This window comes from Molossus molossus, unplaced genomic scaffold, assembly GCF_014108415.1.
Source record: "Molossus molossus isolate mMolMol1 unplaced genomic scaffold, mMolMol1.p scaffold_m16_p_17, whole genome shotgun sequence".
Lineage (NCBI taxonomy): Eukaryota > Metazoa > Chordata > Mammalia > Chiroptera > Molossidae > Molossus > Molossus molossus.
The window spans coordinates 55,349,651-55,369,935 of NW_023425352.1; the positions used below are offsets into that span (position 1 = coordinate 55,349,651).

Here is a 20,285-nt window from a genome sequence, read left to right on the forward strand (position 1 = left end):
TAATTCTCTGAGTAAGCCATGAACATAGTATCCTTCTGTGTTTTTGCACGTGTTTCTGTGTGTACGATTTACTTTTATTTTTTTTGCTCTTAGCCTGGCAAAATCCTTAATCTTCAAGAACTAGCCTATTTGTAATTTTCTCTTTGACTTTTTCATAACCCCTCAAACTTCTTAGAATATTTTATATGTACCTCTGTTATAATACTCATTGAATTTGAATTGTTTTCATGCTGCTTCCTCCACTAGACTGTGAACTCCTCAAGGTCTTATTCAAGATTGTATCCCTCACAGAGCACTTTAGATGTAAGAGTTTAATAGAAGTTTGTTGGATTAACAAGTGTGTAATTTTATGGTGGGTGCCCAGTAATATTTTCTTTTGATGACATTTTAATTGAGCCATTGATAAGATTCTCCTTGAACTCTGCATGTAAATCTTTTTGCCTAAAATAACTCTACACATTTTAATGATCTTATGTTACTGTGAAAAAAATACACGTTTATTGGCCATTGCTCTTTATTTCATTGTAATAATATATATAGGTGGGCTAAAGTATGGGCCCATCAGATAAGGATTTGCCTGGGAAATTGTCATTTGATTCACCTTGCCTCACAAACCAGCACTCAGGACTCTGATATAGTTGGTACTATTTATTTACACTTGGTGGATAGGCAGATTCAAAGCTCAAGTCTCTTATTAGAGTCAATCAGGAGGAGCTAGAATGGTATAAGCACCTCAGCAGTAAGATGAGAATGACAAAGGGAGCTTTTTGAGAAACCTTACAGCCATCGTCACTATGAACAGGAAACAGCATCAGTGGTAGTCAGCTGATTTCTCAAAAGAAACTTAGCAGGCCAGAAAGGAGTGGCAAGAGATATTCAAGGTGATGAAAAGCAACCTACTAATGTCTTTAATGCAGATTTGAAAGCCATGGAAGATTGCTCTTGTATCTGCAAAGTGCTGCTGATTTTCTTAATATGTATAGCCCTCTTGGTATTTTAAATATTGTATAATAAATATATGGTATTAAAAATCTTTACTTAGACTAAAAGAGTATATTTATTATTTATTGCCTGTATCTATGGGCATCACACTATCAAGCAACCTTGCTTGTTTGTTTTTTATTTTCTTACAGATTTTTGAGAGTGCTTCATCCATTAAGGATACTGACTTCCCCCAACACCCTGTCACATACATAACTTCTTTTTCCTGCTTTTTTTTTTTTTTGCTGGCGAATTCCACCATTTATTTATTTATTTATTTATTTATAGCTCATCTTTATTGTTGAATGTATTACATATGTCCCCCTTTCTTTCCCCAATGACCTCCCTCCTCCTCAATCCTGCTGCCCTCCTACCCTCCCCTCACTTATGCATATATGCACAGAAGTTCATTGGTTTATCTTATCCTGCCCTCTTTCACCCCTTCCCTTTGAGGTTCATCAGTCTAACAACAATTTGTACTTCTTAATTTCTTCATCTTTTTCACTTATTCCTCCAGCCCCTACCCATTTGGCAAGCAAAAAAAAATTCTCTGTATCTAAGAGGCTGTTTCTGTTCTACTTGCTCATTTTGTGTGTAGATTCAATTGTTGATACATATGTATTAATTGCCATTTTATTGTTCATAATTTTTTTCTTCTCCTTCAACATTTCATATAATACTGGTTTGGTGGTGATGAACTCCTTTAGCTTTTTCTTGTCTGGGAAACTCTTGATATGTCCATCGATTCTAAATGATAGTTTTGCAAGATAGAGTAATCTTGGTTGTAGGTCGTTGCTTTTCATCACCTTGAATATCTCTTGCCACTCCTTTCTGGCCTGCTAAGTTTCTTTTGAGAAATCAGCTGACAGTCTTATGGGAGCTCCGTTGTAGGTTACAAACTGCTTTTCTTTTGCTTCTTTTAAGATTCTCTCTTTGTATTTAACCTTGGGCATTTTGATGAAGATGTGTCTTGGTGTGGACCTCTTTGGGTTCATCTTGTTTGGGACGCTCTGTGGTTCCTGGACTTGTATGTCTGGTTCCTTCACCAAGTTAGAGAAGTTTTCTGTCATTATTTTTTCAAATAGGTTTTCAATTTCTTGCTTTCTCTCTTCTCCTTTTGGCACCCCTATGATGCAAATGTTGGTACACTTGAAGTTGTCCCAGAGGCTCCTTATGCTATCCTGTTTTTTGGATTATTTTTTCTTCCTGTTGTTCTGTTCGGGTGTTTTTTTGCTTTCTTATATTCCAAATCAATGTTTTGCTTCTTGGCTTTACCTACTCTACTATTGATTCCCTGTAAATTATTATTCATTTCAGTTAGTTCGTCCTTCACTTCTGATTGGCCCTTTTTTATGTTGTTGATGTTCTTACTAAGTTCCTTGAATGTCTCACCAAGTTCCTTGAGCAGCCTTATAACAAGTCTTTTGAATTTTGCATCTGATTGGTTGCTTATCTTCATTTTGTTTAGTTCTTTTCCTGGAGTTTTATTCTTTTCTTTCATCTAGGACATGTTTCTTTGTCTCCTTATTCTGGCTACTTTCCTGTGACTGTTTCTGTGTATTAGGCAGAGTTGCTATGTCTCCTAGACTTTGTAGGGTGGCCTATTGTAGGTGTCCTGTAGGATCCATTGGCACAGTCTCCCTGATCACCCTAGCTGGGCCCTCAAGGTGCACCCCTAGTGTGGACTGTACACCCTTCTGCTGTAATTGAGTCTTGATTGCTGTTGGCATGTCAGAGGGAGGATTTACTCAGACTGATCAGCTGCCAGGACTAGCTGTGTCCACTGCACTGGTCTCTGACTACCTTGGATGATCAGCTCTGTAGGGGCCCACCACACAGAGCAAGACTTACTTTATCAGGGCTCTGGTACCTACTGAGTCCGCTCCTTGAGCATGTCACTTGTGGAGATGGTTGGGTGGTGGTGTTTTGATATGGTCTGAAGCTATCCACTGGGTGTGCCAGCTCTGGGGCAAGGTCAGCCACTGCCTGTGTTGTATCTGGAGCCACCCGGCATAAGCTACAAAGTGATCTGCAGATGGCTTTTTCTTGTGCTGGGCTTGGAGGTTCCCAGGAAAAGCCAAGTTGTGAACCAAGGCTGACTGCTTCTAGTGCCAGGCCTGGGGCCACTTAACAAGAGGTATGGGGCTCACTGAGACCAGATGCTGCTTGTTTGAGAGATTTTAGGAAACTCTGAAGCAGGATCCAGATCAGTCCAATTCTATGGTAAAGCTACTGGCAACAGCTTGGGTGGGCCTGAAAGTTGGGTGGGGCAGATCCTCAGGGAATTGCCAGGGTGGGGCAAACAATGTGAGCCAGGTTGCTGAAGTTCCAGATATGGCGGCTGTCTGCTGGTCCAGTGAAGGGCCCACCCAAGGAACAACATCCTCCACTAGCATGTCTGTCCAGGAGAGAGCCACCTCTCTAGCCCTCATCCCAAGGCCAAACAGCTCAATTCTTCCCTGTTCTCTGGTGTCCCTCAAGCTGCATCCCTTCCAAGCTTAGAGGGAAGAAGTCTGAGTAAGTTTGTGCGTGGGCCCTTTAAGAGGAGCTGCCTGGGGCTCCCGCAGCTGCAGCCCTTCTCAGCCTCAATTCCTGCTGGTTCTTCCAGCCAGAAGTGATGGGGACTTCTCTTCCAGGCACTGGAACCCTGAGTTGGGCGCCTGGTGTGGGACGGGGACCTTCACTCCTCAGAGAGGACCTTCCCAGCCGAAGTGTCCCACCTGATTGTTTCCACCACACGTGTGTGTGGGATCTGCCCATCCGCACCTACGCCCCTCCTACCAGTCTTGATGTGGTGGCTTCTTTCATTTTGTAGTTGTAGGACTTTCTTTCAGCTCATTTTCAGGCAGTTCTGAATGATGGTTATGTTGTAGTTTAGTTGTAATTTTGATGTGGTTGTGGGAGGAGGCAAATACTGTGTTTACCTACACTGCCATCTTAACCGGAAGTTTTCTGTATAGTGATCTTAAGTTTATATCTAGTTACAGCTATCAGTACTTCCTTTATATTACTTGGCATTCATGCCAAGGTTAGGAAAGCTGTCTCTGTTTATTAAAATGAGTAGCTGAATTTTCCACCTTTCTGGGTTTTTTTACATTTTTGGTTCAAGTATGAGGTGAAAGAGTACTCTCCCAATGACTATATACATATCCCTGCCCATTCTATTCAATAATACCCTCTTTTGTCATCTCAATGAAATGTCATCTGCATTCTATACTGTTTTGCCATAGATACTTGGGTCTGTATTTGAACTCTATTTTTTTTTTTATTGATTTATTTTTGTGTCAGTACCAAATTGTTTGTTACAGTTGCCAAATAATATATTTCAGTACCTGGTAGTAATCCTTCACTTTCTCCATTGTTATTATTAATCTTTCTCTGAATATATTTTCCTATTATCCTCTCAGTTTAAGGATCATATTGATGTTTTCAAAATATCACATTGGATTTTATAGGTTCATTGAGGAGAAATAACATTTTTAAATAAACTTTTTAGGGTAAATGTTTGTCTTCTTTTTATCTTACGTCAAGATTTTAATTTCATTTTGTATATATATAAACTTTTTATTATAGAAAATTTCAAACCTACGCAGAAGTAGAAAGAATACTATAATGAACTTCATGTATTGATTATTTAGCTTAAATTATTATTAATATTTTGCTGAGCTTGTTTTATCTCTTTCTCCTATGAAGCAAATCTCAGTTATCTTGTCATTCCATATATAAATCCTTTGGATTAACTCTTTGGGAATGACATTTTAAAAAAACAAAACACCATTACCATATTATTACCTTTAAATATTAATTTCTTAATGTATTTAATACTCAATTTATATTTAAGTTTTTATAATTGCTTCAAAAATATCCATTTGTGATAGGTTTATTTGAGTCAGGATCAAAACAAGAATTTAAACATTGCATTTTTACCTTATATTTTTGACTTAATATTTATCCTGCTTCCCCCTTTTTAAAATGTCATTGACTTTTTTTAAAAAGAGAAACTGGGTTATTTGTACTTTAGAATATTTCACTTTCTGGATTTGGTCATTTGCTTCATATTTAATATTTGCTAATAGAGCTAGAGTTTTGGTTAGATGAAGCTTTTATTTCTTTAGGCAAGATCTTTTAAAAGTGTTAACTCTATCATTTCTCTTATATCTCATACCACACATTCCACTTTTACTGATGCTAAGATTGATCAGTATCTTAAAGTGTGATTGTTCTTTCTGCTATTGTATGTAGAATTTCTCCTTTAAATTTTTTTCTAGTTTTATTGTGATATAATTGACATACATCACCTTATGAGTTTCAGGCATACAGTATAAAGTGTTTTTTGTATTTTTTTTTAATCCTCACCCTAGGATATTTTTCTGTTTATCTTCAGATAAAGTGGGAGGGATTGAGGGAGAGAGAGAGAGAGATATCAGTGTTAGAGAGACACATTGAATGATTGCCTCCCACATGACCCTGACCAGGGTCGGAGATGAACCACAACCAAGGTACATGCCCTTGGCCAGAATCAGACCCGGGACTCATTGGTCCACAGTCCATCGCTCTTAACTGGTGAGCCAAACTGGCCAGGGCTGAAGTGTGTTTTTTTAATGTTCATCATAGTATCTTTAGTTAATGTCCATCATCTCATATAGGTACAATAAGTGAAATGGAAAAAAAAGAGAATTTTTTTCTTATAACAAGAACTCTTAGAATCTACTCTCAACAACATTCATATATATATATGATACAGCATTGGTAGCTATAGTTGTACTGTGCATCTTATTGTTTTTCTAATAAGTTATTATTGATAAACGAGAAAGTTTTTATAAAGCACATATTTTAGTAACTGAACATCTTACCTAACTTTATTATTTTTAGTAATTTTTTAGTGTATTCCCTTAAGTGACTATTATAGAAGAGTGGATAACCCTGAGCATTGTTGATAGAATATCTAGATTTAAGTCCTGGGAGCTTATTTACCCTTGCTTTTCATCAATTTCTTCATCTGTGAGAGGGAGAATAAATGAGTTATTTCCCATAATATTCAGAAAATAAGTATGTTTGTCTTTAAATTCCCATTTCTTTGGCAGATTATGACATTATGTTTTTACTTTTTTAGTGCTTTAATATTTTTAGTGCTTTATTTAATATTAGAATAGAATTTTACTGGCCTCATCATGTTTAATAATGGCAGTGATAACATGAATTCTTCAATAATATTAATAGCTAATATTTATTGAAGTATTATTTTATTCTTGTGTTATTTTTATTTTATTCTTGTTTTATAACAAGCAAGTATGCTTTAGGAATATGATGAATATCATCAAAATAAATTTTTGGTATCTATTGATCTCTCTTTGGGGATTTATTGCTATGTTAGTAAGATACAATTCATTAAAAACATACTGTTACCTACTATAGGTAAAATGCTGGGGATGCATTGGTGAGCAAAACACAAAAAAATTCCTGCCTTCATGGAATTCATATTTTAGTGGGAGGGAGAAATATAATGAATGTAGTATGTAAGCAAATTAGAAGGTATTAAAGAAAGGGGTAAAAAGTAGAAGCTTTGTGGTATTGGAAATGTTGGAACAAAAGGAGCATTTTACAGTGTTAAATAGGGTGTATGAAACAGTTTTGTTGAGAAAGTAGGATTTGGGTAATGACTTTCAAGATGAAGGAAGAGCCATCTGGGTAGCTGAGGACGTCTAATATAGTAGAAATGTCAGCACTTGCTAACAGAGCACATGCTTGGCATGTTTCAAAAATGCAAGGAGTTAAGTATGGTTGGAGCAGAATAATGAACAACAGGATATGAGGTTAGAGAAGCAATAGCAGGTAAAGAAGAGGGGCTTGATATTGTAGGGCCTCATAGACCTCATAAGGATTTTTGCTTCTTACTGAATGACGTGGAGAGCATTGAGGGTTTTGAGTAAAAGAATAATAGGTGTGCTGACTTACATTTTAAAGGAAAATGTCAAGAATGGAAACAAGGAGATTAAGAAACTATTATAACAATCCAGGCAAGAGGTTTTGGTAAGTTAGATAGGTGATAGTGGTGGAATTAATGAAAAGTGGATTTTAAAAAAAAGAGAGAGAGAGAGAGAGAGTTAAAATCTGGAAATAATTTCAGTACAGAGCTATTGGAGAGGAAAAAGTTTTCCTTCTACCCTTCTAGGTTCTTTGGCTGGTCTGATAGTTAAATTGACATAAACTAGATTAACAGAAGAAAAACAAAATTTTAATTATGTTTCTGCAGGATCCCCATAAAAATATGAGACCCAAGGGCAAGTCTAACAGTGAGACTCAAGGGCAAGTTAGGCTTATATCCCATCCTGAGCTAAGAAATGGGATAGGGGCCTGAGGATTTAAAGGGTAGGTGTGTAATTCACAGGACAGTAAGAAGTGCAGATGTTCGTTAATTAGGTATCTACCCAGCCATACAGATACAGTAGATCATTCAGATAAAACTTTCCTTCCTGAGCCAGGCCTTTTATCTAAATTCTTTTAGGTAGTTATGGGAGAGGTAAAAGTTTTTCTTGAGTTGCCTGAGACTTGATTGCCTTCAACTCAAACTAGTCCACATGCCAAAGGGGCACATTTGGGGTGGTATATTTTACCCTTCTGAGCTAATAGCTTTTCCAAAAAACTGGATGTGAGGTGTGAATAGCACCTTCCTAATTTATCTCCTTATTGCTTCTTATTTAATATACAATATAAACATATCTTTATATATAGTAACAAAATTGATTCTTATTTTAATTTAATAATTTCACTTTCTTGTTTAAAACCTTTCAGTGGCATCCTGTTACACCCTGAATAAAATTTATTATTTTTGGTTTTTTTTATTCCTTACCAGAGGACATTTTTTGCATTAATCTTCAGATAGAGCGAGAGGGAAAGAGGGAGGAAGAGAGGGAGAGAAACATCAATGTGAGAGAGACACATCGACTGGCTGCCACCCATACTACCCCAACCAGGGCCAGGGACAAACTGCAACTGAGATACGTGCCCTTAGTGGGAACCAAACCCAGGTCTCTCTGGATTGCAGGCCGACACTCTCCAGGGCAAAACTTACTATTCTTGCATAGCTAACAAGGAATGCATGATCTGGAACCAGCATATTTTTCTAAATTTATTTAGCTACTCTCCATCTTCCTCACCATGCTTTAGCCACACTGATTTTCACATTTTTTAAATATGCCAGCCTCTCTCAGAAACTTTGTACTTGGCTCTTCTCTCTTTTTTGCTCCAACTCCAAGCTCATTCTTTGCCTAATTAGCTCATTTGCATTTTGTCTGTTAAATATCCTTAGGCCTGTTCAAAATAGATTCTGTCCTTGCCCCTCTCTCCTAAACATCGTCCTCAGCGATTTGTTTTTTCCTTCATAATATTTCTTACAATTATTTTATTTCTCTGTTTAATTTTTTGTTGTTGTTGTTACAGATGTTTCTCCTTTTTTACCCCATTGACACCCTCTTCCCCATCCCCCCTGCCCTGTCCCCGGCTTTGTTGTCCATGTCCATTGATTATGCGTACAGGCATATAAGTTCTGTGGGTTATCTCTTCCCTCCCCCCCACCATCCCCTCTTGAAGGTTGTCAGTATGTACCCTACTTCCATATTTCTGGGTCTACCCTATTCCTCAGACTGTTATGTTCATTATATTCCACAAATAAGTGAGATGATGTATTTGTCTTTTTCTGCTTGGCTTGTTTCACTTAGGATAATACTTTCTAGGTCCCTCCATGTCGTCTCAAAGGATAAAAGATCTTTCTTTCTTACAGCTGCATAGTACTCCATTGTGTATATGTACTACAGCTTTTTTATCCATTTGTCTACTGATGGACACTTGGACTGTTTCCAGTGTTTAATGTTTTTGTTTTGTTTGCTTTGCATTTTGTTTTGTTTGGAATCTCCATTAGATAGAGACTATGTGTGACTTGTTCAACATCATGTTCCAGTGCCAGCATGATTCCTGGTTCATAGAACTATTCAATAAATACCTTTAGATTGGATTGACTGACTAAATCAATAAACAAATGAACAAGTAAAATATTTACATTATCTGCTATATCTAGACATTATGTCTTACTTAGGTTTTATTTCAGTCTTATTATTTTGATATTCTCCTTCCTTAATCAACCATTGCATATTGCTTATTGTAAGATGGTCATAAGTGATTCTTTATCATTCGAAGAATATTTCCTCATTGAAATTCATTTAGCTGTTAACATCTAGGCAAATTCTTATTTTCAGAAGATACCTATATTCATAGTTACACTACTTGCCATGGAAATGTGTCAATGGAAATATGAAGCAGTAGCTTTAAAGATGTTCCTTAGCCACACTCTGTTTTTCCCTTGAAGCTATTATTCTAAAGGAAGAAAGGGAAAAAGAGAAATCTATGGTGTGAGTTCAGATTTACTACAGTAAGTATTTAAGAAAGGGTCCTGTTACCATGACAACTAATGCATGGATTTCAAGTAGAAATTTTTCATCATATGGGACTCATAAAACTGTAGCATTCATATTCTCTTGGTATAAAATTGTTCTTTGTCAAGTTAAAAAATATTCTGAAAACCCCTCTTAAAATTAATTTTTAAATATTCCTATTATATTGTTTTCAAGTCATTTATCATAACTAGAATTATACCAAAAATATATATACTTTCATAGATCTGTCATATAGAAAGTTAAGCATTTGATTTGACATTAAACATCACTTTTCTAATCTGTACTAGATCTTTGCTTAAATGGTAAATAAAATGGTAAATAGTTTAATATATTGAGTTTTTGACAATAGAAAAATACCTGCCACTTTATAGATTCCTTTGCCCTAAATGCTTTCTAACTCCAGTGGAGGAAAACTGTTAAACTTTAAGTGCTCTGTCATATTTGCAGGCTTTTATAGTAGAAAAGAACAGCAGTGAGCAATGATGATGGAAAACGATGGCAGGTAGACTTAAAACATCATAAAGCACAGACGATTGTGTGTAATGCCTTGAATTGAATCCTTTTGAATGAAATGATCAGCCATATGTGCCACCCTTATGGACCCTGTAAGAAGAGGAGAAGAAATGTGCCCTAATGCTAACTGTGCATGAAATTGCAGTGTTAGGAGATATTGACCAGATGTTTCAATCTCAACAAATAGCTTGTTATGTGACTGAGTGAAAATATCTTTGCTGCTTTGATCATGTACACCTTGAAGGAAGGGGTAATTTAATAGAGGCTGTCATAGTTCATCATTGTCAATAAACTTTGACTTGACCTTTGCCTTTTATTTTTGATGGTGATTCTAATAGGTGTCTATGGGCAGATGTTTACTGCCTTTAAGGGATTTTGCTTTTTATAACGTGTATACTAGAAATAGTAAAGGAGAAGGATTTTTCTCAATTTTTTCTCCTGTTCCTTTGCTATTAGTTGGCATGCTTCTTTGTAGATTTTGTAGAATTCCTGGGTAAATGAATCTGAATAATATTCTTACTTCTAAATAATCACTGTAGCTTTTCTCTGAAAGTTGCTTACTCTCTTCAATTCTCTGTTCCAGTTTTATTTGGCCACAGTAAACCTACATGGTGATTTTTTTTCTTATTTTATATACATTATATTCTTCTATCTTTTTAAAGCTTGAAGTGATGAATCTCTTTGAAAACCATCATAATTTCCTGACTTTCACAATTGAGGACTGTGATAGCTAGAGAGATGAAGTTACTTATAAATGATCACACAGTTACTCTTTTCTAAGCCAGCTGCATGTCTGAGGTCTAATGATGCTCCTTCCAGTATGATTTTTCTTTACTTCGCTTTCTTTCCTCTTATCTAGAGTAATGATTAAGAGTATCTCTTTCTTTCTTCATATCCAGAGTAATGATTGAAAATATACTTTCTAAAAGCATACAGAGTTGAGCTCTGCCACTGACCTACTTTCCTCAACTGTGAAATTGGATTAATGAAAGTATCTATCTCATACTTGGTGGTTCAGATTAACTGGGATAACTGTAGTAAGTAAAGGACTAGCATAATGCCCAAATTTAGTAAGTATTTGCTAATTTAGCTTCTGATTATATTGTTGTTTCTAACTCATCTTCAGCTAATTAAGCGTTACTCCGCTGAACCTTTGATTTGTATGTAGTTTTATCACAAGTCAGGGAGAAATGTCTGGAATATAATGGAAAAACAATAAAATAGTTTTAGAAGTTATTTTGAAATTATGATAAATATATTGATGAAGAATATAACTTCTAAATAAGAGTAGCCATTGCTACCATCTCCTTTAACTTGAAGTTGCTTGAGGGTGGGAGGGAAGGAAAAAGGTTTCCTCTACCCTCTTAGTGTCTCTGGTTGGATCTGAAAAATAAACTGACAAAGTATACAGATGTATTTAAGTTTTATGCAACACAGGAGCCTTCATAAGGAAATGAAGACAAAGAAACAATTTGACTTGAGTATTTTTTGTTGTTGTTATTGATCCTCACCTGAGGATATTTTTCCATAGATTTGTAGAAAGAGTAGAAAGGAGAGAGTGGGGGGAGGAGAGAGAGAGACAGAGAGACAGAGAAATATCCATGTGAGAGAGACACATGGATTGGTTGCCTCCTGCACATGCTGTGATTGGTGATTGAACCTGCAACCCAGGTACATACCCTTGGCAGAGAATTGTTCTTGAGACCCTTTGGTGAACAGGTTCTAACTACTGAGCACGCCAACCAGGGTTGACTTGAATATTTTTATGTTAGGTTTGATGAAAAGTGGGAAGTCTTGTGGGAAATATGTTAGGTCAGAGCATGAGGCAAGTATAGTAAACTGGGTGGACTTTTTTTAGGATTCTTCTTCATGTCCCTTTGTCTTTGGGATGGGGATATTCTCTTCTTCCAGTTATAGGGGGACACAACTCACATGAGGGTTTTATGACCTGCTTCAAGGGAGAAGGAAATAGTAGGTTAGAGTACCTTCCTGCTTCTGCCATTTCCTCAATTTTTTAACCATTGTGCCATAATTTAGAATAGTGTGTCCTGATCCCCATCAGTGTATTTCTATTTATATTACACAACTTCACTATGTAAGGGACTTTGGAATTTAACTATTTCAAATAATGTTTTGGAAATGCTATATATTGAATTTTTTCCTAAAGACATTTTCTAGAAGTTTTTTTTTTTCTATTTTAAAAAACATCAGATTTGTCCTCAAGAAACTTTTTATTTCAACCTAAAATAAAGACTTTTTTGTGCATAACAAGAAGCTAAAAGTTAAAGTACGCCTGATTTTTTTTTTTTAATCTTGGGAGAACATGGAAGTAGAATATATAGAAATTGTGGTGCTTAAAGGCTTCTGGTGAAAGTTGGATTGAATAAAAAATCCCTGAAGCATACTCAGGTGCTATGCTATTTTTAATCATTTAGTTTTAGAGACCTTTAGAAATATATTGAGTCTACTTATTTTTGATAATTAAAGAAATTAATTAACAGTTTCAGATAATGGAAGTTTTTTTAAAAAATTTAACATACACAGCATTTTTTAATTTCAATAAATAGCTGTGGATTAAATGGTTATATTGGTTAATTGGTGCAATCCTATAACATGTTACTCTTCTGTTTAAAAGGAAAATGGCTTCCTCCTTGGCAATAGATGTGTTTTCACTGCCTTTCCCCCTTTAATGTGGGTAGCTTAGTCCCTTCTAGGAGTCTGATGAAATCTGTGAATCCTCTGCTCTGGAAAAAAAATCAGAATTTTCTTCTAATTCTAGGGAGATCATGGATTCCCCCCTTCCTCCCATATATACTTTGACCTGATAGGGACCCATGGATCTCAGGCAGGCTACAAATCTTCTTAGAAGATAAAATTCAAACTCCTTAGTATTCTAAATATTTAACAATTTGCCTTAGAAATAACAATAAAATTGTGTCTTTGATACCCACATAATAATTACAATAGCAGTTAAAATTTATTCTGTGCCAACCTTATGCCAGGTTCTATACTAAACCTTTAACCTGGATTAATGGTTATGTTATTAATGATATCTCCAAGTGAATTATATTTAGTATGCACTTATTATGTGTTTTAGAAAATACTGTATCTTTAAAATACAGATTTAAGGAAGAGATTATAGCATTTTGACACTTTACTTATTCATCTTCATTCATTGCATTTATAAGGTACCAAAACCCTGTTTGGAATACTGAATTTACTTTCAATTCTCTAGTTCCAGTAGTCTCTTTTTTACTTCTGAGCCTTTTTGTCATCCTCCTTCCTCTGAAAAATTAACTAACTCATGCAAGACTTACCATGTGCCTTAATTTCCACAAGTTTCAGCATGGACACAGTTTCACATATATTTCTTGGGAAATTTTCTTTGGCCACTCCCCAAAGTCTAATATATGTGCTACTCTCATGTGCTGATGTATCTCACACACACACACCCCCACACACACCCGGGAGTAGAGTAGATCAGATCCATAAAAATTGTGTAGGGTAAGAAGAGCAGGTAATCCTGGGATCCAGGTCTGTGGAACACTAAAAGAGCAGAAGAAAAGAAGCCTACAAAAGAGAGAGAGAAATGCTGCTTTACCTACTTTTTACGACAATGATGCCCAACAAATGGTAGGTGATCAAAAATATTTATGCAAGAGTTGAATGAAGTTAGATTAAAAATTATTTTATGTCTCAATGCCCTTTTATTATCATCATCCTCAGTACTCTTTAACAGGCCTTTGCTTATAATATCTTAATCAGTTCTCATAATAATTTTGCAAGAAATATAATCTCTGATAGAGTGTGTAATTTACTATCACAGGTATAGATGAACTATGTGCCCGAGGCTAAAGTTCATCTTTTTTTCCCTACAAGGCCAGTTTCCCAAAATAACAGATATTTAACAATAAAAATAACAAAAAAGTCATTGTTGGGATAATAGTAGGATTATTGGGAATCAATTTTTATTAATAGTATGCTTGCCAACAGGGGAAATGGAGCAAGAAAGGAGACTAGCATACTGGGTATTGAGGGAGAATGGATTCTTAATAATATTTATAAAAATGTTGTGTTTCACCCTTGTCTCACTTGGTAGCATAGCAATCCTCTGAGAGAACCAATCCTTTAAGCTATGTGATATATGCTATTTGCCTAAGCAACTACTTCACTTTTGGTTTCCTCACCACCCTTTGCAATCTGTTGCTGTTATTACCCAGTTTTGACATTTAATTTATTTTAGCTGTGCTCTAGTTTTTCTGAAATGCCTCATTGGGTTTCTGATATAAAATGTCTTATGTTTAAATAAACATATGGTGAAAAAATAAAATAAAATGTCTTATGTTTTGCTTATCTTGCTATCATTTTAACATCTAGGTACCATTCTTCATCATTCTATTATTAATTGAATTAAAGTATATAACATTGCTTTAGAAGTGACTGGCTCTTGAGCATCATTGCCAATTATAATGTTCTAAATATTGCATTTAGGTGACAAAGAGGAAATTCACCAGGAAGATGAAGTTAATATTAATAGAAATCTTTCCATATGTTAAATATGCTTAATATGAAGCTTAATATGTCATTTATTTAGCCTCCATTTAAATTCAGTTATAAATTTTCTATTCCTGGTTCCTTAATGAGGCATCATCTCTTATAATCTGACTCCTTTGCTCAAAACCCTCATTTGCACCCTTCTACTTACTGAATACTGACTAAATTCTAAAAGTGGCATTTAATGATCTGGTCTAGGTCTACTTTGCACATTAGTCTCTCCCCCCCCCCCCCCAATTATGTCATTATACAGTCCTTTATTTCTCTTTTTTGTTAACTCCATAGCCCCTTATTTCCCAAAGTGTGTGCTAAGACCCCTTGGGTGCTTTAGCAAACCCATATTAAGTCTGCAGGTTATTTTTAATTTTCTAGGGAAACAGATGACATCTATTAGATACAGCATGAACTACTAGTTCCAGATATTTCTGTTTTAATATTACATTGCTACTTTCATTTTAGTGGTATCATATACTTTGGAAAACTGGGGTTTTAGTGTTTTAGGTGATAGACAAAAAAACAAGTATTGCACAAAAATCAGTGTGACACAGCAATGAGAGTGGTGCTGACCAGTCTGATTCCAAGTTTTGAGAAGTTTACAGTACACAACAGGTGCTCGATTTTTAGGAAATAGATACTTATTAAGTTGTTTGGAATTAACTGATAAATAAATAGAATTTCTTTTACTTTAGGAACACCATGGTAAAATTCCCAAGACATGAAAGGAAGCATGTGCTCTGTGCTATGCCTCTACTTCCAGTTCATAGCCATTTTTGAAAATTACATCCATCCTTCAGAGACTAGTTGATAATGTTGCCCATCTCTGGAAGTCTTTTCTGATCTTCTTCAGCTGTAATTAATATCCCTTCTGCTGTTTCCTGGTGTTGTTTTGACTTTTTACTATTGCTTTAAAAAATGAATTCAACTATATCCATGTATTTATTTAAAATTATCAATTATAGCTGTGGTTTTCTTGTTCTTCAGTTAGGTGTAGTTATTTACAATATAGTGAGAGCCCTTTCATTCTCTGTATAAAAGTGATCCAACTACAATAATAGGTATGTATCATTTAATGAATTACCGTGCATTTCTTGTTAGTCTATTTCTGATTCTTAAAACATGCTTCCAAGATCATAGGTTGTATTATCAACATTATATTTGAAGGAATGGGGATTTAGCAATGTTGGTTTCCATAACATTGACATACCTCCTTAACCTTCGGTTATTCTATTTCCTTTTCCTTTTCCTTTTTTTTTAATCCTCACCCAAGGACATTTTTCCATTTTTTGTTCAGGTAGAGTGGGAGGGAGAGAGAGGAACAGAGAGAGAGAGAGAAACATCGACGTGAAAGGGACACATCGAGTGGCTGCCACCCACACGACCAACCAGGGCCAGGGACAAACTGCAACCAAGGTACATGCCCTTAGCGGGAACGAACCCAGGTCCCTCTGGACCACAGGCTGATGCTCTAACCACTGAGCCAAACTGGCCAGGGCTATTTCCTTTTCCTTTTACTGTTTATTGTAAAATCAGCTTTTTGGTATCTTCAGAAATCCTGTTGAGGATTTTGATTAGAGTTGCAGTGAATCTATGAGTCAGTTAGGGGAGAATTGCTATCTTAAGAATATTGAGTTTTCTAATTCATGCACATAGTATAGCTTTATATAGTTTAATTTTTAAAGCAAATTTCTGTAGTGTTCTATGTATAGGTCTTTGCACATGATTTCTTACATTTATCCTGTTATGTTTCATTTTTTGATGCTATTATAAACATTGTTTTCCTAATTTTAATTTTTAACTGTTCCTTGATAGTATATAGAATTACAATAGATTTGTGTACATTGATCTTTAATCCTGAGATTTTGATAAAGTCACTTTTTAATCCTAGAGCATTTATATAGATTCCTTATGATTTCATGTATTCCTTAAGCATGCACAGATTGGTATCCTGCCAAAGCCTCAAGAGTTACTCTATATAGATTTCAGCTCATTCCTCTTTGAGACTCTTTTTCACATTTTCTACTCTTCTGGCTCTCTTGAACACTTTATTTCTGTTCCCTCATTTCACTGAGAATGCCAGGCTCTGTTTGGCTTCTTTTTCCCTGCACCATAGTCTGGAAATTGCCTCCTGGCAGAGAGCCTGCATGATGTCAGGACTCACCTTGTTTTCTCTCAGAGATCACAGTCCTGCTCTGTTAAATGTCTGAAAATTCTGTAGTTGTTTCCCTTTAGTTTTGTTTTTTAGGCTATGCACAACACAAGGGTAATTCTGGACCCTTCTACTCCCTTAGGGCTAGGGAAGAGGTTAAAGATAGGTGTTTAAGGATGTACTGTACGTATATAAACAAAGAGAGGCTGAGAAATTTGTTTTAGCTAAAAGAAAGAACATAACTGGAGGTTTTGAACAAGGTTGAATCTCTTCTGGAGAATCTGAAAATGTTGTGGTTGTGTCTTTGTACTAGGGTCACTGTCATTTTTCTCTAGAAGACATGCATTAAATGTTTATTGACTGGATGTCAGAATGGTAAGAAACAGATTGGTTAGGTGTTGATAATACATTGTGTTTAAGATAATGTTAGAGATGTACCAAAATTTTAACAAAACAATTAGCAAATTAATTTACAAACTTTCAGAAAAATGATTTTTTAATCTTTCAACTTTCTTGATTATAACATCTTTACTTAGCTAGTTTAAGTGCTTTGAAGTAGTGAACATGGCTTCTATTTCTCTTGTGTGTCTGCTTTGGCTTACTAAACTTTTATTGTATTTTATTTTTTTAATTAATTATTTTTTGTTATTACAGATGTCCCTCCTTTTTCTTCCATTGACACTCTCCTTCCCACCTAAACTCTTATTTTAAATTGACTAACTTTTGAATGAAAATCAATGATCAAGAGTAAAGGTCTCATATTTGGTCAGTGTCCTAAATATACTGATATAAAAAATAACCAATGTTAGCCAGTTTCCTGTGATTAAATATTTAACAGTGCAATTACATGTAAACCTGTGGAATATTTCTATTATTTGTCCATTTTTTTGTTACAGGTTTAAGTAATATTTATTTGTAATGAAAACATTGCAATGTATTTAAATCTTGATTATGAAAGTGTTATAACTCACATGTAAGCCTGGTAGTGAGTTTATATAGCCCCTTTTTCAGACTATAGTTTGAGCATGTAAATTTTTATTATAATTAGGCTGAATTATATTATAATGACTTCACTTTCACTGAATGAAGTTTTCTGTTATTTTGATGGCATATTGTTATTTAAATAATCATAGTAAAATTTTTCATTGATTGTTTTTGTTTTTTACTATATAAAACAGACATGGGTTCATAATTTAACCAAGCTTTCTACATGAATAACAGTAATGTATAGAACAACACATACTCTCAGTTGTTATATTTATACTTTTCCTACGTCTGGCTTAAAGTATTTAATTTAAATCTCAATAACCTTATAAGGTGTATTTATAATTTTTTTAAATTTACAGATGAGGAAAATGAGGCATAGAAACACTAAGTAACATGTTCTTCCTCATACAGCTAAATGGCAGAGGCAAGATTTGAACTGAGAAAGTCTTCAGTATAGATGCTGATCTTTTAATGACATTGCTATACTACTTCTGTTGGGAATCACTATTATTTTTCTATATCAAACCAACATTGACCTAAGGTCTATATGACTTTAGATTATGAGTTCCTAACCACTGTGCTCTATTTTTCTCCCTAAAACTAGTATAATAAGGTTTTATGTGATTGTTATATCAAATTTGTTATCATAAATGGTAGTACAGGATTGCAGTTCCATTCATAACAGCCACAGCTTTTTTAGTCAAGTATTCCTTTTATGCCATTGCCTACAACAGAATACTGAACTATGGTGTACCATTTTCTGACCCACTAAAATTACTTATTTTTGTATTTTTCAGTGGATGATTCAGAAGCCACACAAAGCAGCAACATTTTTTGGATGTATTGGGATTGATAAATTTGGGGAGATCCTGAAGAAAAAAACTGCTGAAGCCCATGTGGATGCTCATTACTATGAGCAGAATGAGCAGCCAACAGGGACTTGTGCTGCATGCATCACTGGTGGCAACAGGTCAGTGCAATCCCAAGGGAAGCTTTTACTAATTGGCTATTTAAATTTGGTAAAATCCGAATTTCAATCTAATTTTGGAATTTAGGTCTCATGTATATAATTGCTTTTCATGTTTAATAAACTCTTCCTTATATCATTTTTCCTTTTCATTTATTTATTTTTTTATCCTCCCCCAAGGACATTTTTCCATTTTTTGTTCAGATAGAGTGGGAGGGAGAGAGAGAAAAAGAGAGAAAAACATCAATGTGAGAGAGACACATCAAGTGGCTGCCACCCGCACGACCCAACCAGGGCCAGGGACAAACTGCAACCAAGGTACATGCCCCAAGCGGGAACCGAACCCGGGTCTATCTGGACTGCAGGCCAGTGCTCTAACCACTGAGAAAAACCAGCCAGGGCTATTTTTCCTTTTTTAAAAAAAAATTGACTTTGTTGAACCTGCTGTTGTCTTTATGAGGTATAAAGGAGTGAAATTGTTTTAGATTGGTCTAGTGTCTACTTCTTTGATTTTTAAAAAATATATTTGTATTGATTTTTTTTATTTTTTATCCTCACTCGAGAACATTTTTGCATTTATTTTCAGATAGAGTGGGAGGGAGAGAGAGAAGAAGACAGAGGGAGACACATTGAGTGGTTGCCACCCACACGACCCCAACCGGGGCTGGGGACAAACTGCAACCAAGGTACATGCCCTTAGTGGAAACCAAACCCGGGGCTCTCTGGTTAGAGGGCCACTGAGCCAAAATGGCCAGGGCTATTTTTATTGATTTTTTTAGAGAGAAAGGAAGGGAGACAGATACAAACATTGATGTGAGAGAGAAACATTGATCGGCTGCCTCCTGCATGCCCCCCAGCTGGGGATCAAGCCCACAATTTGGACATGTGCCCTAACCTGGAATCAAACCAGGGCGTCTCAGTTCATGGGTTATCTCAGTCCACTGAGCCACACCAGCTCGGCTAGTGTGTACATCTTATAATTAGGATCAGAAAAGGAAAACATTTTATTCAATGTCTTATAGCTAGTTTTTTGCCAAACTGGGACTAGTAAAAAGAAATGTTCTTTCACCATATCCTGAGATTGGAATATTGAAATACACACATACATATACATATTTACGTGTATTTTCTAATATGTAAAATACTATCTTGTTCAGCTGGTGTGGCTCAGTGGATTGAGCATCGTCCAGTGGACTGAGAGGTCCTGGTTCAATTCCCGATCAGGGCACATGCTCAGGTTGTGGGCTCAATCCCCAGTTGGGGGTGTGCAGGAGGCAGCATTGATGTTTCTATCTCTCCTTCTCTCCCTAAAAAAATCAATAAAAACGTATTAAAAATAAATAAATAAATAAATAAATAAAATACTATGTTATATCTAGTCTCATATGAATTAAGTCATCTCAAACATTTCTGGCAAATAGTCATTCACCCATATTAAACAACTTCAGTCATGGGTAATATGTCACTCAAGAAACAACCCATTGCATTTCTATAAAATTCTACTTATTAAAAATTCTTCTTTATATGAACTTTGAATATATCCCTCAGGGTCTTTGATGCCTTGGTTATATTTTGCAGCTACATGTAGGTTTTCCTTCAGTATAGTCATATATTGCTAAAAGCATTATTACCATATTGCTCATCAGCATAGGCTTATTCTTCTTTGCAAGGGAAAAACAAGATAACT

The 20,285-nt window shown here is 35.5% G+C and overlaps 1 protein-coding gene across 23 annotated transcripts in view; it reads left to right on the forward strand.

Moving 5' to 3' along the window:
- The window catches only part of ADK (adenosine kinase), a 630,959-nt gene that overhangs the window by 297,873 nt on the left and 312,801 nt on the right, over positions 1-20,285 (forward strand). For 19 of the 23 annotated variants that reach the window (XM_036265166.1, XM_036265171.1, XM_036265184.1 and 16 more), the window contains one exon: positions 18,429-18,601. In XM_036265166.1, coding sequence (XP_036121059.1) covers positions 18,429-18,601 — 173 coding nt within the window. Of the gene's footprint in view, positions 1-246; positions 353-13,386; positions 13,578-15,479; positions 15,554-16,957; positions 17,020-17,298; positions 17,410-18,428; positions 18,602-20,285 lie in introns of those variants that run through there. The other 4 variants (XM_036265186.1, XM_036265185.1, XM_036265182.1 and 1 more) reach the window with 4 other exon arrangements.